This window comes from Scyliorhinus canicula, chromosome 3 (genome assembly GCF_902713615.1).
Source record: "Scyliorhinus canicula chromosome 3, sScyCan1.1, whole genome shotgun sequence".
Classification (NCBI taxonomy): Eukaryota; Metazoa; Chordata; class Chondrichthyes; order Carcharhiniformes; family Scyliorhinidae; genus Scyliorhinus; species Scyliorhinus canicula.
This window is the reverse complement of record NC_052148.1, coordinates 200,527,031-200,550,040: the sequence shown is the minus strand read 5'-3', so window position 1 is coordinate 200,550,040 and position 23,010 is coordinate 200,527,031. Positions and strand designations below refer to the sequence as shown.

The 23,010-nt window shown below is 47.4% G+C and overlaps 2 protein-coding genes across 10 annotated transcripts in view; one reads left to right on the top strand and one right to left on the bottom strand.

Moving 5' to 3' along the window:
• Positions 1-3,185, top strand: part of gatb (glutamyl-tRNA(Gln) amidotransferase, subunit B) — a 254,894-nt gene extending 251,709 nt beyond the window's left edge. For all 3 annotated transcript variants that reach the window (XM_038791991.1, XM_038791993.1, XM_038791994.1), the window contains 2 exons: positions 103-237; positions 1,607-3,185. In XM_038791991.1, the coding sequence (XP_038647919.1) occupies positions 103-237; positions 1,607-1,732 (261 nt within the window). In that variant the 3' untranslated portion in view covers positions 1,733-3,185. The remainder of the gene's footprint in view (positions 1-102; positions 238-1,606) is intronic.
• Positions 3,186-3,225: 40 nt separating this feature from the next.
• The window catches only part of fam160a1a (family with sequence similarity 160 member A1a), a 225,551-nt gene continuing 205,766 nt past the window's right edge, over positions 3,226-23,010 (bottom strand). For all 7 annotated transcript variants that reach the window (XM_038791988.1, XM_038791989.1, XM_038791984.1 and 4 more), the window contains 2 exons: positions 15,437-15,578; positions 3,226-4,432 (listed from right to left, as the gene is read on the bottom strand). In XM_038791988.1, the coding sequence (XP_038647916.1) occupies positions 4,200-4,432; positions 15,437-15,578 (375 nt within the window). In that variant the 3' untranslated portion in view covers positions 3,226-4,199. The remainder of the gene's footprint in view (positions 4,433-15,436; positions 15,579-23,010) is intronic.

Here is a 23,010-nt window from a genome sequence, read left to right as displayed (position 1 = left end):
ATTAGCTAATTCAGTAAGCTATGCATTTACAGAATATGTAAATACACTTTCATGAGTGATTTCAGCAGTAATGTATCTTCGGATTTTGAATTGGTTTGGTAGGTATTTGCTGAACTGTGGAAAGGACAAGGAAAAACTGCAATCCAGATAGTTGAAGAAAAAGAATTGGGACTGATCCAAGATCATAAGAAACTAGAAAAGATCTGTCAGTCTGTTATTGAAGGTCACCCTGCAGAGGTAAGCTATTTCAACAAATACTGCTGCCTTTTAAGAAGTTTACCTGAGTGTCTAAGGAAAAACTACGACTGTGGCAAATAATTGCTGCAAGATACATATTAATGTTACTTTGACCATTTCTTTGCCATTTTAGCTGCTTGAATAATGTATTTTTGTGAGTAGATGGTAATGAAATATTTAAAGATTTTTAATAGCAATGTTAAATAGATCATTTATTACCATGCTATTGCTAAAATATTGTTACAATAGTTAATTGAGAGTATATTTTGTGTTGATGCTTCTAAGATTCCTAGAAATCAATGATTTCTCCCTCCTAATGTACACACATGTTTGAAAGGAAACACTTACTGGGAAGCAAGAACATTAAAGGGATATGAAAAGGTGGGGAGTTGGATTTAAAAAAGTTGCCATGGCTAACAAATTGATGGACTAGGCTTGAAAGGTCTACTGTCCCTTTATTTTACCATTTCCGGTCCATTTACATCTTGGAGATCCTTGAATTAATTCATAGTAGGAGATCCATGTATCCAAGTGCAGCTTCGTTCACTGTAATGGAGTTGAGACTTTCGACCTGCCTGAGTTAAATTGTTTTTTCCAGTGTTACCTCACTTTAGATTGTGTTCATACTTAACCAGGAAGCAGCAGAAACTTACATTTATATGGTGCCACTAATGTAGTATTCTCTTGCTGGACTTTAGGAAGAAAAATTAAGATTAGTATCTGAATTCCACCATCATGAGCATTGCATAGCTCGGACATCACTAATCAGAGCATATATAAAAGGAAAAGTTCTAACATGAGGCAAGAATGATATATGCAAACAGTTCATTTCCTCCCCCTAACACTCCCTTTACGTTTGTATTTCCTTATTCCTAATGATAACATTTTGGTCTTGAGTTGGAATCCTGGCCCGAATGACAGCATAGTTAGCTACCTGGCAATATATAAGCTTATCCAAGATACCAGTCATCTTTTTCTGGAAAGTGCTTGACTGCCACTCAGTAAACTTCATATTGCAGCAAGTTTTGAGATCAAGAGTTCGATATTTAGAAATTGTGACATCAAACTTCTATCTCGGCTATCTTACTGAAGTATTGAGAATTTCATCAATTAGACATTGCTGACATTTACCCTGGCAAAATGTGTGTGAAATTCAAAGAGAGATACTTCATGTTGATGCTGACCACACCTACTGCATAAATGTGCAAAACATTTGGTAGTTTATGTTGTATCCAGAAAACAGATGATTAATCTCAGTCAGACTAAGAGTTATTAGGAAATAGTGGTGACTGGGGTTGTGTATATAGTCATCTTGCCACATTGTGAAGGCTACATTTGTCTTTGTAACGCAAGGTAACTTATTTTGTAGGTGTCTGAAATACAGCAAGGAAACTGGAGAGTGTTAAATAAACTGATTGGCCAAGTTCAGAGGGTAACACGTGGCCGGGCTGCCCCTACTCTGGTGAAAGCTATTTTGGAAAAGAAGCTGTCCTGAAAGCTGCAACAGTGGAAATCAAGACAAAGTAGAACTGGTTTAATTCAGTAGTTACATGGAATCAATCAGAATGAGATGGAATTTGTCCGAGTGTTGTCTTAATCTATTGCCATAACTTTGGTGGATAATTGACAGAATCGGCAGAGATATTTGTTTGTTTATTCTTCAGGGTTCTGTCACATAAGGATAGTGGAATACCCCTTAATTTTGATATATATATATATATATATATATATATATGATCAAACACCTATAGGTTACCTACAGTATTTGCACAATTGTGTCCATTATTACAATCGCAATTGTAGAGATAACAACTTGAATTGTGTAATAATCATAAAACAAGTATAAATGTGTAATTGACTTTGAAAACCACAAATAACCAACAAACTGAGATAATTTTGTAATTTTGTGCAATGACTGTCATTTTCTGTTCTTTATTGATCAAATTTACGTGCAGTGAATTGAGATGACTGCTGTTGTTCAGATTTGGGTGGCTGATTCAATCTGAGATTTATGTAAATGCAAAACATTGCAGTTGCTGGAAATACTGAGCATCTGTGGAGAGAATAACAGTTAAGTAATCGGCAGGCCCACCCACGATGCTGCTGAGTTCCCGACGGCATTGACCACTTTTGGTCAGGAACCCGGTGTGCCTGCTGCAGACAGTGTCCAGCGCCGCCACATCCATGCCGCTGGCCGGCAGGGCCTCTGCTCGGGAATTTGGGGGGGTGGCCAGTGGGGTCGCGGTTGGCGGTTCATGCAGGAGTGGCCTGGGACTCGGCCATCCTCTGCACGATCCGTGGGAGTTTATCTCAGCGCCAGTACCAGCCCTTCACCAGTACTGGAATCGGTGAGGGTTTTGCGCCAATTTTCCTGTCATGAAAGTCCACACATGCTCCGTTCATGCTGGCTCTTGGGCTCAGAAATGGAGATGCCAGACCATTGTTCCTCCCTTCAGAATACCACTTGACTTGCTCAGTATTTCCAGCAATTTCTGTAATTATTGGTGAACTTGGATTGACAGAAGTATGACGAGGAATTAGAAATCCTTTTGTAATACTGCTGTTCAATATCCACTAAGCCTGAAACACTGACTCAGGGGCTGGTTTAGCACACAGGAATAAACAGCTGATTTCTAAAGCTGAACAAGGCCAGCAGCGGGTTCAATTCCCGGACCAGCCTCCCTGAACAGGTGCTGGAATGTGGTGACTAGGGGCTTTTCACAGTAACTTCATTTGAAGCCTACTTGTGACAATAAGCAAATTTCATTTCATAATTATTGAGACTTGTAACTCTTCTGTATATAGATGGATTGTACAGATGTGTTTCACTCAAAAAATAAATGATTCAAGTATTTGGGTAACAGCAAATGATTTGTACCTGCAATGCATTTCTGGTTAGGAAATGTATATTAATCAAAAGTGATAATTAAATTAATTCTTGTACTGTACTTGTTTTTTATACATCCCTCAAATAAATACCATTCAGCACCCATTTACAGAAAAGTTTAATGCTGGAAATTAAACTATGCAATAGACAAAATAAACAATTATTCAATAAAAGCCCTTAAAATAGCAACTTGCACAGAGACCATGCACTATATTTTATTGAATATACTGAGTTTTAATAAGTTATTTTACTTTTCATAAAGAATTTAACAACTTATTTATAAATACCATTAACCCTCAGACCTATATAGTCTTTACACCAAAATTCTGTAACTCGAAATCTGACTTTCTAATTTGTAGCAAAGTTCCCAAAATATTCAACACAAGGGTTAAAGTCACTGAGGCCTTGATTCTTCCCCTATACTCAGCAACCAACTGTACACACATGAACAGATTTTACAGTATATAAAAAGTGTGCTGAAGGACATCTGAATAGAGTAAACTTCATTTTACATCCTTGCTACTCTTCTGTAGCTGTCATGTTCACCTCTGGTCTACACTGACACATTTGCAATTTCATAACATTATTAAAAAGGTTCATCAAAAAAAAGCGGGAAACGTCATTTTTTTTGATTAGCATCTGAGTGGCAGGGTCTCATTCATTTGATCTTTGGTACTACTCACAGAGAAATATTGCAGGATAAATATGATCAGACATTTAAAGAATACTCATGTTCACTTCTCAAATCCACCAGCTACCAGAAGTATGTGTTTGTACATTTATAATATTTATATATACTCACACCCCTTAACATTTAATTTAAATGTTTTTGTCCACATAAAAATTCTCATTCATTGCAGATTGCATAGACAGACAATTTCATTTGTGCATTTTCTATGACAATAAGGCCACTGCATTTAAAAACCAAAGTTTCGTAAAAATTCCCAGTCTCATTTCATTGAGGCAAAATAGGTCCACTCTTTCTCTCTTCACCCCAATCCAATCTTACTTTAGTTAAGGCCAGATAGAAATACATTATTACTTTGGAAAAGGTTTAAAAAGTAGAATTGCAGAATTATTCTTCACATTCCTCCAGCGGAGTATGAGATAAAATGGAATGTTCCTGTGCAATGGCTGCAAGTTCCTTGAGAAATTCTGTGAAGATGACAGCTGCATTGATGGAATTTTTCACATGCGAGGAAACTCGAGGAGAAGCCACTGGCTTACTTAAAAGCAGCTGTTGTGCATTTGGGGCAATACCTGGAGGTCTGTATCCATTTTCTGCAACACTTTGACTGTGTTTCATTTCTGAAAGAGGTTTTGCAGGAAAGGAAAACAAAATCAGTTACGAATAATGTATATGCATTTTTTATGTAATACAATTCATAGTCTTAATTAATTAATTCAGTCATTGTGCACAAATAAATATAGAGCCTTTTAAACCCTACTTCATCTTATACAGTAATTCTTTTGCAATTACAATTCAGATCTTTTGTCCAAGGTCCATTCCATGAAAAGGTATTTAAATTTTGTATTCTGTACTCCTTGCTTTCATCTCCGCTGAAAGCTCTGGATGATGCAGTAGTTTAACAGGTGTCACTAACACCTATCTTGTGCATATGACTTCTTTATATGTAGCTGCCAGAAGGCTGTTATTGAACCAGTACTATCTTCTACCAACCTCCACGAGCTGGCTGATTTCTTTCTCTACTGAACCTTAATGGTAATATCCCTCACAATCAAAAATGGAACTTAATTGGTATAGAGAGTTTAGTATTGCTAACTATTGATTTACTTGCTGAACAAGGAATAAAGAAGGATCAAATTGTTTAATAGGGCAGATATTTCTTTCAAACAAAATGCTGGCAACACTCATTGAGTTAGTCAGCATTTATGGAGGTTAATGTGATTTTTCACGTGACCAGGCAATTCTCCTTTCCATTGAAGTTAGTCTATCCACTACTGCTAGTTTACTGCCACTGCTGAAAGTGTAAATTACATCCAAGTTTCAGAAGTAGATCCTTCAGAGATCTCTCCATCTACCCTCCCACCCATCCCAAAAGAACAAACTAAATACTAGTGATACTCCACGGATGATATAAAGACAAATGAAGTTAAATTGCCAAGAACCAGAAAACAACAGTAAAATATTTTACAGGCACATCAAGTTTTAAAAAAATGATGGTGATGTGAGTAGCACCATTCAGGAATAGACTGACTAATGTCACAGGTAATAAAATAGATGTGAGAAATATTAAATGATTATTTTGCTTTGGTTTTTGTCACCAAGAAGGAACAGGTAGACACAACACTGAATGATGAAATGAGCAATGAGAATGCGAATTATTGTTTGGACTACACTGCAACTGCACATTTGGGTGGTCTTGGCATCCCCACTGACATTGGATGGTTGCACAGAGACCTTGGCCAGTCCGGAACTGGATTAAAAGGGCCCACCGTCGCCAAGGGAGATTGAAGTTGAGTGGAGGAGCAGTGAGGTCTACAATGAGAGTGGTTTCTAATGGATGTTTTCTCCTGCCATAGGTCCTCAGCATAATGGGTTTAATTATATGGGGTGGCATGAGGGAAGGTGCACTGCTGGTGGGTTGAACGGTTCCTTGAATAAGGGTGGGCCTGGGTTAGAGCAGACCTTGCTTGCCTGTTGCAATTACCTTACTGATGTGGGGGTAATGGGTGTTGTAATGTTGCTCAGGCCTGGGACCAAGGGGAAGTGGGTTGGTTGAAGAGTACCTGTGATGCTGCGAGTGTTGAACTGAGTTGCACATCGATGTTCGTACTAAACATTTTTATTTCGAGTCACCTGAGAAACCGCTGGACTTCGCGAAAAGGAAAGGACTAGTGGCGAACTGAGAACTTTTGAACTTTGCTGCAACATTCATGTTTTAAAAAGTTTCTCGTTTTTCGTCTTGTGGACGCTATTTGTAATGCCTTCTGTATTGATCTGGGGCCAGTTGCAGAGCTCAGTGAGTTAAAGTTTACATTTGCATTGTTGGGGGATGGAGGTGTGCTTGTTTAGTTGCTGGATCTCTTGCGTGATCTTTTCTTTGTTTAGCAGCTTTTTTTTCTGTCGGGCAATTGTGTTGGGAGTGTTTGTCATCTGAATGTGTGTATGAGCGGGTGGTGAGGGAACAATAGGTGGGAGAATGTCTGGTGCCAGGGGTGGGGGCCACCAAGCTAGCTGGGAAGGCTAGCTCACGGAAGCGTAGGTGGGGTGAGCAGATGTTAGGCTTATCAAAGGAGTCAATTAACATTGTGCTGTTACAAAGGAGGGGGGGTGGGTAGGAAATGTTCTGCTGACTAGGGGACTATTGCTGAGGGACAGAGAGGAGGTCGGGGGCGGAGGCTGGCTGGGGGTGGGTCGGTGGGGGCGCGGTCTAGAGACCGGCCCAAGAGAGGTGATGGCTGATCGGCGAATGGGAGAGGGGGGGCGATGAGCCCCCCCCAACTAGGCTGATCACCTGGAATGTACGAAGGCTAAATGGGCCAGTCAAGAGGGCACGTGTGTTCACGCATTTGAGAGGACTGAAGGCCAACATCGTGATGCTCCTGGCGACGCACCTTAGAGTAGCTGACCAGATTAGATTAAGGAAAGGTTGGGTCGGACAGGTTCTTCACTTGGGACTGGACTCGAAGACTAGAGGGGTCACGATCCTGATCAACAAATGGGTGGTGATTGAGGCGGGAAGAATAGTTTTGGATGTGGGAGGCCAGTACGTTATGGTCAGTGGGAAATTGGAGGGGGTGCAGGTGGTACAAGTAAATGTGTATGCGCCAAATTGGAACGATAGGGAGTTTATAAAGAGGATACTGGGGAAGATACCGGACCTGGATTGGCATAAATTGGTCATGGGAGGGGACTTCAACACAGTTATTGACCCTGGTTTAGACCTGTCCAGCTCAAAAATGGGCAGGGTGCCAGCAATAGCGAAGGAACTAAAAAGGGTTCATGGAGCAGATTGGGGTGGGGGGCTGGATCCATGGAGATTTGGGCAGCCGAGGGTGAAGGAGTTCTCCTTCTATTCACACGTGCATAAAGTGTACTCCCGGATTGATTTCTTTATACTGAGCAGGGCTTTACTGACGGAGGTGGTGGACTCGGGATATTCGGCGATCACAATCTCAGACCATGCCCCGCACTGGGTTGACCTAAAGGTCAGTAAAGACAGTAACCAGCGCCCGCACTGGAGGTTAGATGTGGGTCTTTTAGCTGACAAAGAGGTATGCGGGCGGCTGAGGAAATGTATTCAGAACTACCTGGAAGTCAACGACACGGGGGAATTTCAGTGGTGGTCTGGGAAACATTGAAGGTGGTGGTTAGAGGGGAGCTGATCTCGATACGGGCCCACAGGGAGAAGGTAGACAGGGCAGAGATGGACCAACTGGTCAAGGAGATACTGCAGATCGACAGGAGGTATGCGGAGACACCAGAGACATGGCTTTTAAGGGAATGGCGGAGACTACAGGCAGAGTTCTGCTTGTTAACCACAGGGAGGGTGCTGGAGCAGCTGAGAAAGGTGAGGGGGCGATTGATGAGAAGGGAGATAGGGGAAGTAAAGGATGGAGATGGGAACCAGGTTGGAGACTCAGCGGGGTGAATAAGACGTTTAAGGAGTTTTATAGTAGGCTGTATGGGTCGGAACCCCCAACGGGGCCAGAGGGGATTAGGCACTTCCGAGGGGGCCTGAATTTCCCGAAGGTGGACGGGGACCCCGATTGGGCTGGAAGAGATAATGAAGGGTCTGAAGGCCATGCAGTCGGTAAAGCCCGGGGCTGGACGGGTACCCGATGGAGTTCTATAAAAAGTTCTCTGGGATATTGGGGCTGTTGTTGATGAGGACATTCAATGAGGCAAGGGAGCGAGGGGTGCTTCCCCCAACGATGTCACAGGCCACGATTTCACTGATCCTGAAGGGGGACAGGAACTCGGAGCTGTGTGGGTCCTCCAGGCCAATATTCCTATTTAATGTGGACACCAAACTGCTGGCCAAAATTTTGTCCTCTAGGATTGAGGATTGTGATCCGGATGTTATTGGGGAGGACCAGACTGGGTTTGTTAAGGGAAGACAGTTGGTGGCCAATGTAAGAAGACTATTAAACGTGATGCATGATGTTCCCGGAAGGTAGGGAGATGGAGGTAGTGGCCGCAATGGACGCAGAGAAGGTCTTCGATCGAGTAGAATGGGAATATCTGTGGGAGGTACTGGGATGGTTCGGATTTGGGCGAGGCTTTATTGACCGGGTCAGGTTGCTGTATCAGGCTCCTGTGGCGAACATAGGGACGAATAGGACAACATTGGACTATTTTAGGCTGCATCGGGGGACAAGACTGGGATGCCCCCTCTCCCCATTGTTGTTCGCGGTAGCCATAGAGCCGCTGGCAATTGCACTGAGAGCCTCAAGGGGATGTAGGGGTCTGGTCGGGGGGGGTGGAAAGCACAGAGTCTCGCTTTACGCAGACAACCTGCTCCTGTGTGTATCGGACCCAGCAGTGGGGATGGAAGAAATCATGAGGATTCTGGGAGAATTTGGCCGATTTTCGAGGTATAAACAAAATATGGGGAAAAGTGAGATGTTTGCGGTCCAGGCAAGGGGACAGGAGAGGCGAGTGGGGGAGCTGCCGTTTAGAGTGGTAGGGGGAAGCTTTAGGTATCTAGGCATCCAAGTGGCGCGGGAATGGGACCGGATGCATAAATTAAATCTGGCCCGACTAGTAGACCAAATGAAGGATGATTTTCAGAGGTGGAATGTGCTCCCGTTGTCACTAGCTGGGAGGGTGCAGACGGTGAAGGTGATGTTCCTCCAGAGATTCCTGTTTGTGTTTCAGTGTCTCCTCATCTTTATTCCGCGGTTATTTTTTTACACCGGTCAACCAAGTGATCACTGGCTTTGAATGGGCGGGCAAGACACCGCGAGTAAAGAAGGGGATGCTGGAGTGGAGCCAGGGAAAGGGCGGGCGAGCGCTGCCAAACTTCAGTAACTACTATTGAGCGGTGAATATAGGCATGATCAGGAGGTGGGTGGTGGGGGGAGGGTGGGCATGGGAGCGTATGGAGGCGGCTTCATGGAAGGGCACCAGCTTAGGGGCATTCCTCTGCCATTCCCGCCAGCACGGTACTCCACCAGCCCGGAGAGTCTGGGGGCAATGGAGGAGACATGTGGGACCAGAGGAAGCATCGGTTTGGTCTCCAATCTGTAATAATCACCGGTTTGCTTCGGGAAGGATGGACGGGGGGTTTCGGAGATGGCAGAGAACAAGGATTGCAAGGATGGGGGATATGTTTATAGAGGGGAGTTTTCCTAGCTTGAAGGAGCTGGAGGAGAAATTTGGATTGGCATGGGGAAACAAATTCAGGTACGTGCAGGTGCGGGACTTCCTACGTAGGCAGGTTTCAACCTTCCCGCTCCTACCACCAAGGGGGATACAGGACAGGGTAGTTTCCAGAGGGTGGGTGGGAAAAGGGAGGGTCTCTGACATTTACAAGGAACTTATGGGGTCAGAGGAAATGCAGACTGAGGACCTGAAGCACAAGTGGGAAGAGGAGTTGGGAGGAGAGTTAGAGGGTGTCTATGGGTGAACGCGTTGAGTAGAGTCAACGCGTCCACAACATGTGCCAGGCTCACCCTGATACAATTCAAGGTCGTTCACAGGCTCACATGACAGTGGCCCGGATGAGCAAATTCTTTGGGGTAGAAGATGGGTGTGCATAGTGCACTGGTGGGCCAGCGAACCATGTCCACATGTTCTGGACATGTCCAAAGCTTAGGGTATTTTGGCCGGGGTTTGCAGATGTCATATCCATGGTGCTAAAAACAAGGGTGGCACTGAGTCCAGAGCTGCCGATTTTCGTGGTGTCGGAAGATCCGGGAATCCAGGAGGAGAAAGAGGCAGACGTTCTGGCCTTTGCTTCCCTGGTAGCCCGGATATGGATATTGTTAGCTTGGAGGGCTCAAAGCCCTCGAAGTCGGAGACCTGCCTATCGGACATGGCTAGCTTTCTCTGTTTGGAGAAAATCAAGTTCACCTTGAGAGGGTCATTGTTCGGGTTCACCCGGAGGTGGCAACCGTTCGTCGACTTCTTTGCGGAAAATTAATCGTCAGCAGGGGGGTGGGGGTTAGTTTAGCTTAGAGTAGGGGTTAATAAAGGTGGTACCTGTAAGGGAGGAAGACTATTTTTGTACTATGTTTATAGATTCAGATTCATGTACATTGTTTATTTTGTTGTAAAACCAAAAAATACCTCAATATAATGTTTATTTTTTATTTTTAAAAAGGAAAATGGAATCCTTTCATTTACTAGCGAAGGTATAGAATAAAAGAATAGGGAGGTTATGCTGGAACTATATAAAACATTAGCTAGGTCACAACATTTTAAAAAATAAATTTAGACTTTTAGAAATTTAGAATTTTTTTCCCCAATTAAGGCCAATTTAGCGTGGCCAATCCATCTTTGGGTTGGAGGGATGAGATCCACACATACACGGGGAGAATGTGCAAACACCACACGGCCAGTGACCATGGCCCGGGTCCTTGGCATTGTGAGGCAGCAGCACGGCAGGGGAACACGGGGTACGACAAGCGGCCCGGACCAAAGCGGAGCCAAGCCAGCGGCAGGGACCGACTCCTCTCCCCCCCTCCACAGCGGTGATCACGAGGCAGGCAGCGGAACAGAGGAGGACCCCGGGCCCGACCAGAAGTCTCTCTATCTCTCTACCCTCCTGACCCGGTGTGTGGGTAAGTGAGAGAAAAAAAGAATAAAGAACTTCCTCATTTTTTTAATATTTAAAAAGAGAATTTTAAAATAAAAACTTTTTTTTACATTTTTTGAAAAAGTTGAAGGGGGGAAAAACAGTTAAAGGAGACAAGAGAGGGGGAAAGCAGAAGAGGGGGGGAAAGGGGGAAAAGAGAGAAAGGGTAGGGGGAAAAAATGCCAGAAGGGAGCCAAAGCAAAGGGAGAAAGGGCACCACAAGCAGAAGGGGCCGTAGGCGAGCCAGCTCAGACGAACCTACCGGCGCACAAAGGGGCGGGGTGGAAAGCTCGCCACAACAAAAAGAGCTGGGCAGACAGGAGCAATTTCCCCTTGGGCCGGGGGGGGGGAACTGGAACTGGAAGGCAGCCATTGTCGAGACCCTGAGGGAACATCAACAGGAAAATAAGGCAGAGGCCAGAGCAGACATTGAGGCCGCAGTGCAGGCAGCATGACCAAGGCCCTGGCGGAGGAGCAGCTCGCCCTGGGCAGAGCAGAGGAGAAACTGGAAGCCCAAGAGGAGAAACTGGAAGCCCAAGAAGAGAAACTGGAAGCCCAAGCGGCGACCATTAAGGAGCTGGAAAAAGCCACGACAGGATCCAACGACTGACAGATCAAGCCCCAAAATTTGGAAAACCTGTAGCATAGCAAGGGAACTCGGTCACTTTATGCAACAGATGGGAGCAGTGGACCCTTGGAGGTCCACCCACCAGGAGAGTTCTCCTTCTTCTCCCCAGTACACAACGTATACACCAGAATGGACTTCTTTATAGTGGAGAAAACGGTGCTTCCGGGGATAGACAAAGTGGAATACTCTGCAATTGTGATTTCCGACCACGCTCCACACAACATGGACGTGAGGCTGGAGACAGGCAGGGCCCAACGCCGCACATGGAGGTTGGACATCGCTCTACTTGCTGACAAGGCCTTCAACGAAAACATATTGCAGGCCATAGCAGAGTACACCGAGAAAAACCAGAACGGGGAGGTCTCACCCTCCACGTTCTGGGAAGCGCTAAAGGCCGTAGTAAGAGGGGAAATTATCGCTTTCAAAGTGCAAAGAGATAGGGAGGAAAGGATGGCTAGGCAGCAGCTCTTCAACTCCATACTGGAGGTAGACCGTAAATACTCAGAGGTCCCAACCGTTGAGCTCTTGGCGGAGAGGAAAGAGCTACAAAGGAACTTCGCTAGGAAAGCAGTGCGCCAACTCCGCCAGGCACATGGGAGCCTATGCGAACACGGAGAAAAAGCCAGCCGCCTGTTGGCACACCAGCTGAGAAAGCAGGCAGCCACCAGAGAAATTGCAGGGATACCTGAGGCACATTAGAAACAGAACAGGAAAAGATCAACAAAACCGGGATGAAACATTTCCTTGATGGACTGGACATACCAGTCGCGGGGGAGGGCAGAAAACGGGACCTGGAAGCACCACTAGCACTGGGAGAGATCAAGGACAGCATTAGCTCCATGCAGGCGGGGAAGGCGCCGGGACTGGACGGATTCCCGGTGGACTTCTACAAAATATTTGCGACAGCGCTGGCTCCGCACCTGCGGGAGATGTTCACAGACTCGCTAGCTAGGGGCACACTGCCACCCACGTTAGCACAGGCCTCAATCTCGCTGATACCTAAGAAAGATAAAGACCCAACAGAATGTGGGTCATACAGACCCATCTCACTGCTAAGCGCAGAGGCCAAAATACTGGCCAAAAGTCTAGAAGACTGCGTACCAGAGGTGGTCACAGGGGACCAGATGGGCTTTGTCAAAGGTAGACAGCTTACCTCCAACATCAGACGCCAGCTGAATGTGATAATGACCCCCTCTGGGGAGAGAATACCAGAGGTGATCATCTCCCAAGATGCAGAAAAGGCCTTCGACAGGGTCGAATGGAAATACCTCACAGGTACTGGCGTGATTCGGGCTTGGAACAGGGTTCACCTCCTGGGTAAAACTCCGATACAACGCTCCCACGGCGAGCGTACGGACCAACAACACCAACTCCCGATACTTCCAGCTTCACAGGGCAGCAGAAAAGGATGTCGACTGTCGCCGCTGCTGCGATCAAGCCATTAGCAATAGCGCTCAGAGCAGCAAAAAGCTGGAGGGGGATCCGAAGGGGAGGCAGAGAGCACAGAGTCTCACTCTATGCAGATGACCTGCTCCTCTACATTTTGCACCCACAAAGCAGCATGGACGGAATCATCGTGCTCCTGAAAGAGTTTGGTGCCTTCTTGGGCTACAAACTCAACATGAGCAAAAGCGAGATCTTCCCGATGCACCCACAGTGGGGGGGGGGGCAGCACTAATGGGTCTGCCGTTTAAACAAGCCCAACACAAATTTCGCTACCTGGGGACCCAAATAGCCCATGACTGGAAAGGGATCCACAAATGGAAACCCACCAGTCTGACGGAGGATGTAAAAAAGGACCTGCGAAGATGAAACACACTCCCTCGCGGGGAGAGTCCAGACGATCAAAATGAACGTTCTGACCAGGTACCTCTTCCTACTTAGATCCATCCCGATCTATATCCCAAAGGCCTTTTTCAAAGCACTAGACAACCTAATGATGTTCGTATATTGGGGGGGGGGGGGGGGGGGGGGGGGGGGGGGGGAGAATGCTAGGATCCCAAAGAAGGTACTACAAAAAACAAAATCCAGAGGGGGGCTTGCCCTCCCAAACCTACAATTCTACCACTGGGCAGCGACGGCCGAGCGAATAAAGGGATGGATCAAAGAGCCAGAAGCCGAATGGGTGCGCGCGGAGGAGGCCTCCTGCATGGGGACATCCCTCCGGGCCCTCACCACGGCAGCACACCCATCCCCACCCAAAAAACACTCCAGCAGCCCGGTGGTGATAGCCACCCTCCAATCCTGGAACCAACTACGGCAGCAATTTGGCCTGACCAAAATGTCGGACAAAGCTCCCATCTGCAACAACCATAGGTTCACACTAGCGCTGACTGACGCTACCTTTAAAAAGTGGGGACAGGACAGAGGGACACTGACAGTCAGGGACCTATACACTGACGGCAGGATCGCAACAGTGGACGAACTGACAGAGAAATTACAGCTAGCCAGGGGGAACGAGCTACGGTATCTGCAACTCAAAAACTTCCTATGAAAGGAGACAAGGACGTACCCACAACCGCCACAACAGACAGTACTGGAAGAAAGCATCCTAGATAAAGGGAACTGTAGCGACATGTATGACCGACTGGTAGAAAGGGCCGACACCGTACTGGACACAACAAGAAAGAAATAGGAGAAAGACCTGGGGATTGAGATAGGGTGGGGACTCTGGAACGAAGCACTGCATAGGGTCAACCCCACCTCCACACGTGCAAGGCTCAGCCTGATGCAACTAAAAGTGGTACATAGAGCCCACTTAACAAGAACCTGTATCAATAGGTTCTTCCCGGAGGTGGAGGATAGATGTGAACGATGCCAAGGAGGCCCGGCCAACCACGGCCACATGTTCTGGTCTTGCCTCGGACTTGTGGGGCATTGGACAGCCTTCTTCGAGGCAATGTCCAAAGTGGTGGGGGTGAGGGTGGAGCCATGCACGAAGGTGGAGGTCTTCGGATATCAGACCAGCCAGATCTATTCCTGGGGAGGAGGGTGGACGCCCTTGCCTTTGCCTCCCTGATCACCCGCCGTAGAATCCTGTTTGGCTAGCGGTCAGCAGCACCGCCCAGAGCTGCAGACTGGCTGTCGGACCTCTCGGAATCTCTCCAAATGGAGAAAATCAAATTCGCCATCCGAGGGTCAGACGGCGGCTTCCACAGAACGTGGGAGCCATTCATGCAATTCTTCCGGGACCTGTTTGTGGCCAACAAACAAGAAGAATAGCCAGGTAGCCAAGAATCGGGGGAAAGTAGCCAAGGCATGAGAGGGAGGGATAGACCGTGGGCGGGGGGACAGCTAAACCTAAGAGGAAAGAAAGGCGAACCACAGGAGAAGAGGAGGGGGAGGGGGTGGGGGGGGAAGAGTGAGGAGACAGTGAACAATAGAGGGGAACCAGAGAGGTGAGGGGTAGGCAGTGGAATGATAGCCGGAAGGAGGGCACAGGAAATGATAACAAACTTGGAATACAGGGACAGAGAACAAGGAAAATCCGGGCGAAAGACGGGACGAACGTCTGAAGCGGAGGTGAGCGTGAGACAACAACGGCAGCGAAATCCGTCCAGGAGAAGCAAGTGACAACACCAACACCAGACCCTCTCGCGTATTCCCCCCTGTAATTGTTTCTCCGGCACCCAAATGTATATCTACCTCCCCAGTTTCCCCTCTCCCCCCCACAAACAGATGCCGACATGTGTTAAAAATAATATTGCCAATTGTACAGAGTTGCTGATGTTGAGCTAGTGCATAATACCCTATCGGCTATTTTATTTTAATTTATGTTTTCTCTTTTTTTGGTATGTTTGTGTGTGCTCTTCTATATATATATATTACATATATTAGTCTGTGTACAAAAAACGTAATGGCAAATATACTTTGTTCAAAAACCCAATAAAAAACATTTAATAAAAAAAATAAAGTTACCTTCAGCTGTGACTAACCCCTTGCGTGAAATGGAGGTTTCCACCCGAGAGAGCAGATATTCCCGAGTTTCATTCAGGAATGTTGAGAAGTTTTCCCTTGCAGCAGCAAACTGCTCAATTGCATTTTTTACAGATGCCAGCACCTGTGTAAACAAATTATCAAAATTATCAAAAGCCGCTTCTCAAATTTGTTTGATTAAAAAGTGAAATAGTTTGATTTGAGCAACCAGAATTTTTTTTTGCATTTTACTCACCATCTTATAGTAACAGGCTTTGAATTCATTTTCATTTCAGAATAAATATCAATTCATAATTTCAATCCTTTAAGGTCAGACATCTTAACATAACTTGTAAAATTGACAAGTGACAAGTGATCATGTGCCTATATCTAACCTCCAATTGTTTCAAACAGACTTTCTTTTCTCAGTTATTGATTTCCCCAAAGAAAACGGTCAAAGCAACCAAACAGCACAAATCATTGTGGCACTGTGCCAGACTGATCAGGAAGTTCACAAGGCTGATTAATCGGTGCTGGGTTAGCGGAGTTCAGCAGGGGCAGCAATGTTGGAATTAAAGTTGGCCTCAGGGTCCCCAGCTTGGAAAATGAAAAATCAGCCAGTGTTCCCTTTCCAGACAGTCATCCAGGGACCTGTGCTGTGAAACATATGTAGTGGAGATTGCATGATTGGGTTTAGCTGTGATGCTGTGAGCAAACAGGGCCAACAATCACTTTCCAAACTCACTCAAAGAGTTAGGTATTGGAGGACGAAATACTACATGTGGAGATGTATGCCAAGATTGGGAGCTCATGAAAGTAGGATCTTGGATAATCCACAATGACTACACAATACTGAACCCTGTGAAACTGTCATTATATTACTCTCTCTCAACTAAAAATATTAGGAGTTTGCAGAATACCATATTTATTAAGCACTGATAAAAATTTGCTCACAAATATTTTGAAAGCTGTGAAGGTCACCTTTGGTTGGCTGCTCGAGAGGCTACGTTCTGGCAAGAGAGGCTTAAGCACTCGGCTTTCTTGTCACCATTGTGGTACTGCTAGTTAGCTGTTAGACCTGAAAGCCAAGAGGTGACAAGCAGATGACCACAATGCACCAGCCACAATGCATCGCATCAATAGAGATGCATCATAATGGTGGCATCCATCAACTGGTTATCTCACGGACCCAGGCAAAACTACAGGGGGCTCGGAGGAGGTCTGGCCCAGACGGATGGCATACAAGCCCACCGTGAATGTGATTAGCCCCTGGTGCCCACGCACCAGCTATGGGTAAATAACCTTGTTGGTGTCTTGGGAGAGAGGGTAGCTGAGGGAGTAAGCCTTGACAGAAAATCCAGAGTGGAGTCCTGTGGCTGTTAATCTGTTAGCTATCGGGCAGCTTTCTGGCAACTCCTGCAGCAGAGCTGACATCAAACATTACCAGTTGAATCCTTTCCTTTGGACAATATTAGTAATGCTGAGCCCTGATGCTTGGGAAACGCAAGATCTCCATTTCATTTGCCTAGGCCTGCGCCCCGGAGAGGACATTCCAGACTTGTGGTTTATGTTGGCATAACACAGAATGCAACGGCTACATGCTTTTACTTGATTGGTGTATAGCATGCGCACCAGGGGTTATTTTTGATGATGGGAGAGATCATTGCATCTCATTGGATAGCTACCACCTTCCTGAAGTTGGCCAGCCCAGGTCTGTTCAGCAATGCATCACCACAACCTGCCTTCTTCAATGGGCGTTTGGAGCTTAGAGAGTCATCTCTCGACAGGCAAGTTGATAAACTAGGCAAGACAAATTCCCGATCTTTTGTATCACAAGCTGGAACGTAATGATCATGTACCCTGCTCTTACTGACAATCTTCTGCTGGGATATGATGTAAGACAGATCGACAAAAGACGAGCCTTAATGTGGGCATTCTGCGCAGAACAAAAAGGCACGCTCAAAGTTAATCCCTTAAAGAGAATCACTACTTTCCTCTGCCAGGGGAAAACTCAAGAGGCAACATATGAGCATGGTGTGTGTTTCACAGTAAAATAAAACTACTTGCAATGATTTAACACCCCACAGAAGACTCGGAGACTTCTAACACCTTGCTTATCAACAAGTGCGGGCCCAGTTAACCTCGTGCATCTATGCCCCAACATTCATCTGCACTTCAGATGTCAGGGGTCAATTCAATGAGGAACTTGACACTGCCATCAGCAGAACTCCCAGCACTGAGGGATTGTACCTTCTCGGGGATTTCAGCACAATGGTGGGTAGCAACTACACAGTTTGGCCAATGTGCATAGGACATCAGAGAATAGACGAGATGAACGGAAATGGACAGAGTTTTCTGGAGCTATGCTGCCACCATTGACTCTGTGTGATGAACTGCTACTTCCAAATTAAGCCACATGGTGTCCTGAAGACATTCAAGATCATGCCACTGGCACCAGCTGAATCTCACCAGATGTCCCCCCTCCCCTCCCCCAAACTGTGTCCACATCAAGTTTAGCTATCACAGTGTCAACTGCAAGACTGACCTCTCTCTAATCCGTAGCAAGGTCAGGCTTCAGCCAAGGAAACTATGCCACTTCAAGAACAATGGTCATCCTCAGATCAACATTTGCTGTACCACTGACCCAGCAAAGACCAGGAGTTCCTCAGTATCCTCGATCGGACTCTTTCAGACAATACCAGAGTGCAGTGGGATCATCTGTGCCACATTATCCATAACTCTACACTCAGTATAAAGTAAAGAGATCAGAGGAATGCTGACTGGTTTGAGGGGTTGGACTGAAATGAGGCCTGTTACTGCAGCCAAGTAGAGAGCCCTCGTGAGTTGCCAGCAAGTCCCCAGTAAACAACATCCAGATGCTGTCATAGCTACCAGAATCATGTCTCAGCAGACTACTCCGCATTGCAACAATCAATACTTGTCGAAATTCTGCAACAGCCAACTATCTGCTGCTGAAACCGGCGATGCTAGAGGGCTCTTTGAAGATATGAAGAAAGCAACAGGCCCAGCAGCAACCAAATTGCCCCCTTGAAGACAAGAGAGGGATGATCATCACTGAACCTAGCAAGCAGATGAAAAGGTAGATGGAGCACTATCTCAAACCTTATGCAACAGAAACCGTTGTCATTGAAGAAACTCAGCACCATTCCAGACTTTCCTGTCATTGAGGAACTGGACAGCAAGCCCACCGCAGTAGAGCTCAACTTGTCCATTGACTGTTTTGCCAGTAGTAAAGCCTTGGGAATCTATGGCATTCCATCTGAAATCATTAAAAGTGGGAAACTGTCACTGCTACAATATCTCTATGAACGCGTGCCTCTGCTGCAAGGAAAGATTTGTGCCTCAAGGCATATAGGATGCAAAAATAGTCACCTTGTATAAAAACAAGGGGGAATTGCAGCGACTACAATAATTACCAAGGCTTCTCCTTGTTAATTATTGTGGGGAAGATTTTTTTTGGTTTGCCGTGACCAGATTGCAGACTCGGGCATCCAACATCTACCCTGAGCCTCCGTATCGCGTCAGAGCTGGCAGATCAACAGTTGACATGATTTTCTCACTTCAGTATAGAAGTGCCGTGGGCAGCACAAACCTCTCTACATTCTTTTCATAGCCCTTACCAAGGCCTAGACTTCACCAAGGCCTTGTCAGCAGAAACGGACACTTTTGGCTGTAATTTCTTTTGTCCACGAGAACATTCACAGTTTTGTCAGTTACAAAGGAGAATCATTGGAGGCCTTTGAGATCAGCAATGGGGTAAAGCAGGGCTGCGTCCTGGTACCAACTCTCTTCGGCATTTGTCACAACGCTGCTATTTGTATCCTTTCGGCCACTCGAGTTAAGGTTTCTATCTGCATGCCATAGACGACGGCAAACTGTTCAACTTGGCAAGACTGCGCGTAAGTAACTAAAATCCTAGTCCATGAATTACTCTTTGCTGATGATGCCAAACTGGTATCCCATACTGAAGTTAACTTGCAACATCTTGTAGATCAGTTTTCCCAGATCTACAACGAGCTGCTAATCAGCATCAGGAAGGCCAAAGTTATGGGCCAGGATGCAAGGAATTCAGCTTCTATCAACATTTATCTCACTCAAGAGGTTGTCAAAAGCTTCACAAAGCTTGGATGAACAACCACCAGCAATCTGTCCCTTGATGCTGAGATCATCAGGGATTGCCAAGGCCGAAGCGGTTATGTCAAAGTTCAGAAATCGAGTGTGGACCAACAGCAAACTGATCAAAAATACAAATCTCCGTGTGCACCTGGCTTGTGATCTCTGTCCCCTCCTTTATCATAGCGAGACATGGACAATTTTCACAAGCCTGGAGAGATTTACTAGCTTCCACCCCCAATGCCTCAGATGAATATTGGCCATCACCTGGGAAAGACAGAGTGCTGTATATGGAAGTGCAATAGCTTTCAGGGATTCCCAGCGTGTTTACTCTCTTCAGTCAGAGGGAAATCACTTGGCTGGGTTATGAGAGCCACATGGATGATAGCCACCTCAACAAAGAGATGCTCTATGGCGGGTTCACTATCAGCGTGAGACAAACAGGTTGCCCATGTCTACAATACAAGGATGTCTGCGAGTGAGACCTCAAGTTGACTGAGTCGGAGTCGATGCACGGGATATTCTCACTGCTGGCCAGGGTACCTGGAGACGAGTAGTCAAGAAAGGTGTGGAAAAAGCAGAAGACAAAATAAATGACTAGATGGCAGAAAAGGGAGCCCACCAGAGGGAAAAAACATCAGTCAATCTCAGGCCAATGCTATTCAACTGTGGCAGCTGCAGAAGTGACATCCATTCATCAATCAGCCTCTACAACAGATGATGTTCAATCCAGAAGTTATATACTCCCTGGGTGCAGTCCGTCATCTTGAGATGGGCAGATGTCAATCTCAATTGTCAGGTCAAAAGTTGAAAGTCTAACCTTGAAAATATCAAACTTGGCAAATGTACACGGGTCCAAAGAAGCCGTTTCCTTTTAACTGTGGTTATGAAAGAGCACCATTTATGTGCCACATATTAGAGATCTACTACTACCTCACTACTCCATTGACAATTACATTCCTCCATCCAGTCAGTTACCCAAGGGTGGAATTGAACCCGGGTCTCTGGCGCTGTGAGACAGCAGTGCATGAATACACCATCTTTAGCTTCTAAATCAGAAGCAATTGTGGGAAGAAGGAGAAGTGGGATGTGAGAAGGTGGATTAGGCAGGAACATACAGTCATCTTCAAATGTTCAGCCCTGCTGCTGGCCTTGTGGCCAGCACCATTTCCTCCATGGGGGCAAGAACATTTTGCCATGGCTGCCCCCACTGACTAGGCGCTGCTGCCTCTTGCTGTGTAATACCCAGTACTGCCTGAGAGATGGAAGTGTGTCAGTGAATGTGGAGCCCTGTTTTTGGATGATGTGGTTGACTCTCTGGCAGTGTGCATAAACTGAGAGGATTGCCGCAAGGCTAATTGTTGTGACGATGAGGGGAAATGTGAGATATGAGGTGTGAATAATAGAGGTTGTTGGTAGATGTGTTGCATTGAGCAGCCTAAGAGGCTACTGGTACATAGAATATGGCCTTTTGAAGATATATTCACTGACCTTGACTACTGAGGTTATTGAATTTGTGTAGTACTGAATCCAGATTCTCGGGGCTAGAATCCTGGTATGGAACAATTTCCGACTCCATCGCCTCTGCAAAGTTCAGAAGTCAGCTTGGCTGCCTGTGGATAAATGTCATCTCTCCTCCTCATACTTCCACACCAAGGTTCCCAAAGCAGTGTCGGTAAATTTTGGAGTTTCTCATCTGTCGTTTTATATCATTCTGGTGCTTTTCCCAGGTCAGAGTCAGTTATGGACTGATATTCTGCTTCAGCTCAGCGTGGCTTCAGCGGGCTCAGAGACATGGCGATGGGCTCAGGGACATGGCGGTGGGCTCAGCGTGGCTTCAGCGGGCTCAGGGACATGGCGGTGGGCTCAGCGTGGCTTCAGCGGGCTCAGGGACATGGCGGTGGGCTCAGAGACATGGCGGTGGGCTCAGCGGGCTCAGGGACGCGCCGGCGGGCTCAGCGTGGCTTCAGCAGGCTCAGCGTGGCTTCAGCAGGCTCAGGGACATGGCGGTGGGCTCAGGGACATGGCGGTGGGCTCAGCGTGGCTTCAGCGGGCTCAGGGACATGGCGGTGGGCTCAGGGACATGGCGGTGGGCTCAGGGACATGGCGGTGGGCTCAGCGTGGATTCAGCGGGCTCAGGAACATGGCGATGGGCTCAGCGTGGATTCAGCGGGCTCAGAGACATGGCGATGGGCTCAGAGACATGGCGGTGGGCTCAGCGTGGCTTCAGCGGGCTCAGAGACATGGTGATGGGCTCAGAGACATGGTGATGGGCTCAGAGACATGGCGATGGGCTCAGCGTGGCTTCAGCGGGCTCAGAGACATGGTGATGGGCTCAGAGACATGGTGATGGGCTCAGAGACATGGCGATGGGCTCAGAGACATGGCGGTGGGCTCAGCGTGGCTTCAGCGGGCTCAGCGTGGCTTCAGCGGGCTCAGAGACATGGCGATGGGCTCAGAGACATGGCGGTGGGCTCAGAGACATGGCGATGGGCTCAGCGTGGCTTCAGCGGGCTCAGAGACATGGTGATGGGCTCAGAGACATGGCGGTGGGCTCAGAGACATGGCGGTGGGCTCAGAGACATGGCGATGGGCTCAGCGTGGCTTCAGCGGGCTCAGAGACATGGTGATGGGCTCAGAGACATGGCGGTGGGCTCAGAGACATGGCGGTGGGCTCAGCGTGGCTTCAGTGGGCTCAGAGACATGGCGGTGGGCTCAGCGCGGGCTCAGCGTGGCTTCAGCGGGCTCAGCGTGGCTTCAGTGGGCTCAGCGTGGCTTCAGTGGGCTCAGAGACATGGCGATGGGCTCAGCGTGGCTTCAGCGGGCTCAGAGACATGGCGGTGGGCTCAGCGTGGCTTCAGTGGGCTCAGCGTGGCTTCAGTGGGCTCAGGGACATGGCGATGGGCTCAGAGACATGGCGGTGGGCTCAGCGTGGCTTCAGCAGGCTCAGAGACATGGCGATGGGCTCAGAGACATGGCGATGGGCTCAGCGTGGCTTCAGCGGGCTCAGCGTGGCTTCAGCGGGCTCAGGGACATGGCGATGGGCTCAGAGACATGGCGATGGGCTCAGCGTGGCTTTAGCGGGCTCAGGGACATGGCGGTGGGCTCAGCAGGCTTAGGGACGCGCCGGCGGGCTCAGCGTGGCTTCAGCGGGCTCAGGGCGCGCCGGCGGGCTCAGCATGGCTTCAGCGGGCTCAGAGGCGTGCCGGCCGGCCGACCTGTAATCCCACCCAGGCTGCACAGTTTTGAACTGTGGGAGGAAACTCGAGCACCTGGGGGAAACCCTCGCAGGCAATGTGAAAACTCCACACGGAAATGTGAAAACTTCACACAGGCAGGTACCCAAGGCCAGAATTGAACCCAGGACCCTGGCTCTGTGAGGCAGCAGTGTTAACCACTGTGCCAAACGGCTGCCCTAGTTTTCCCTGTTTGAAAACAAGGGG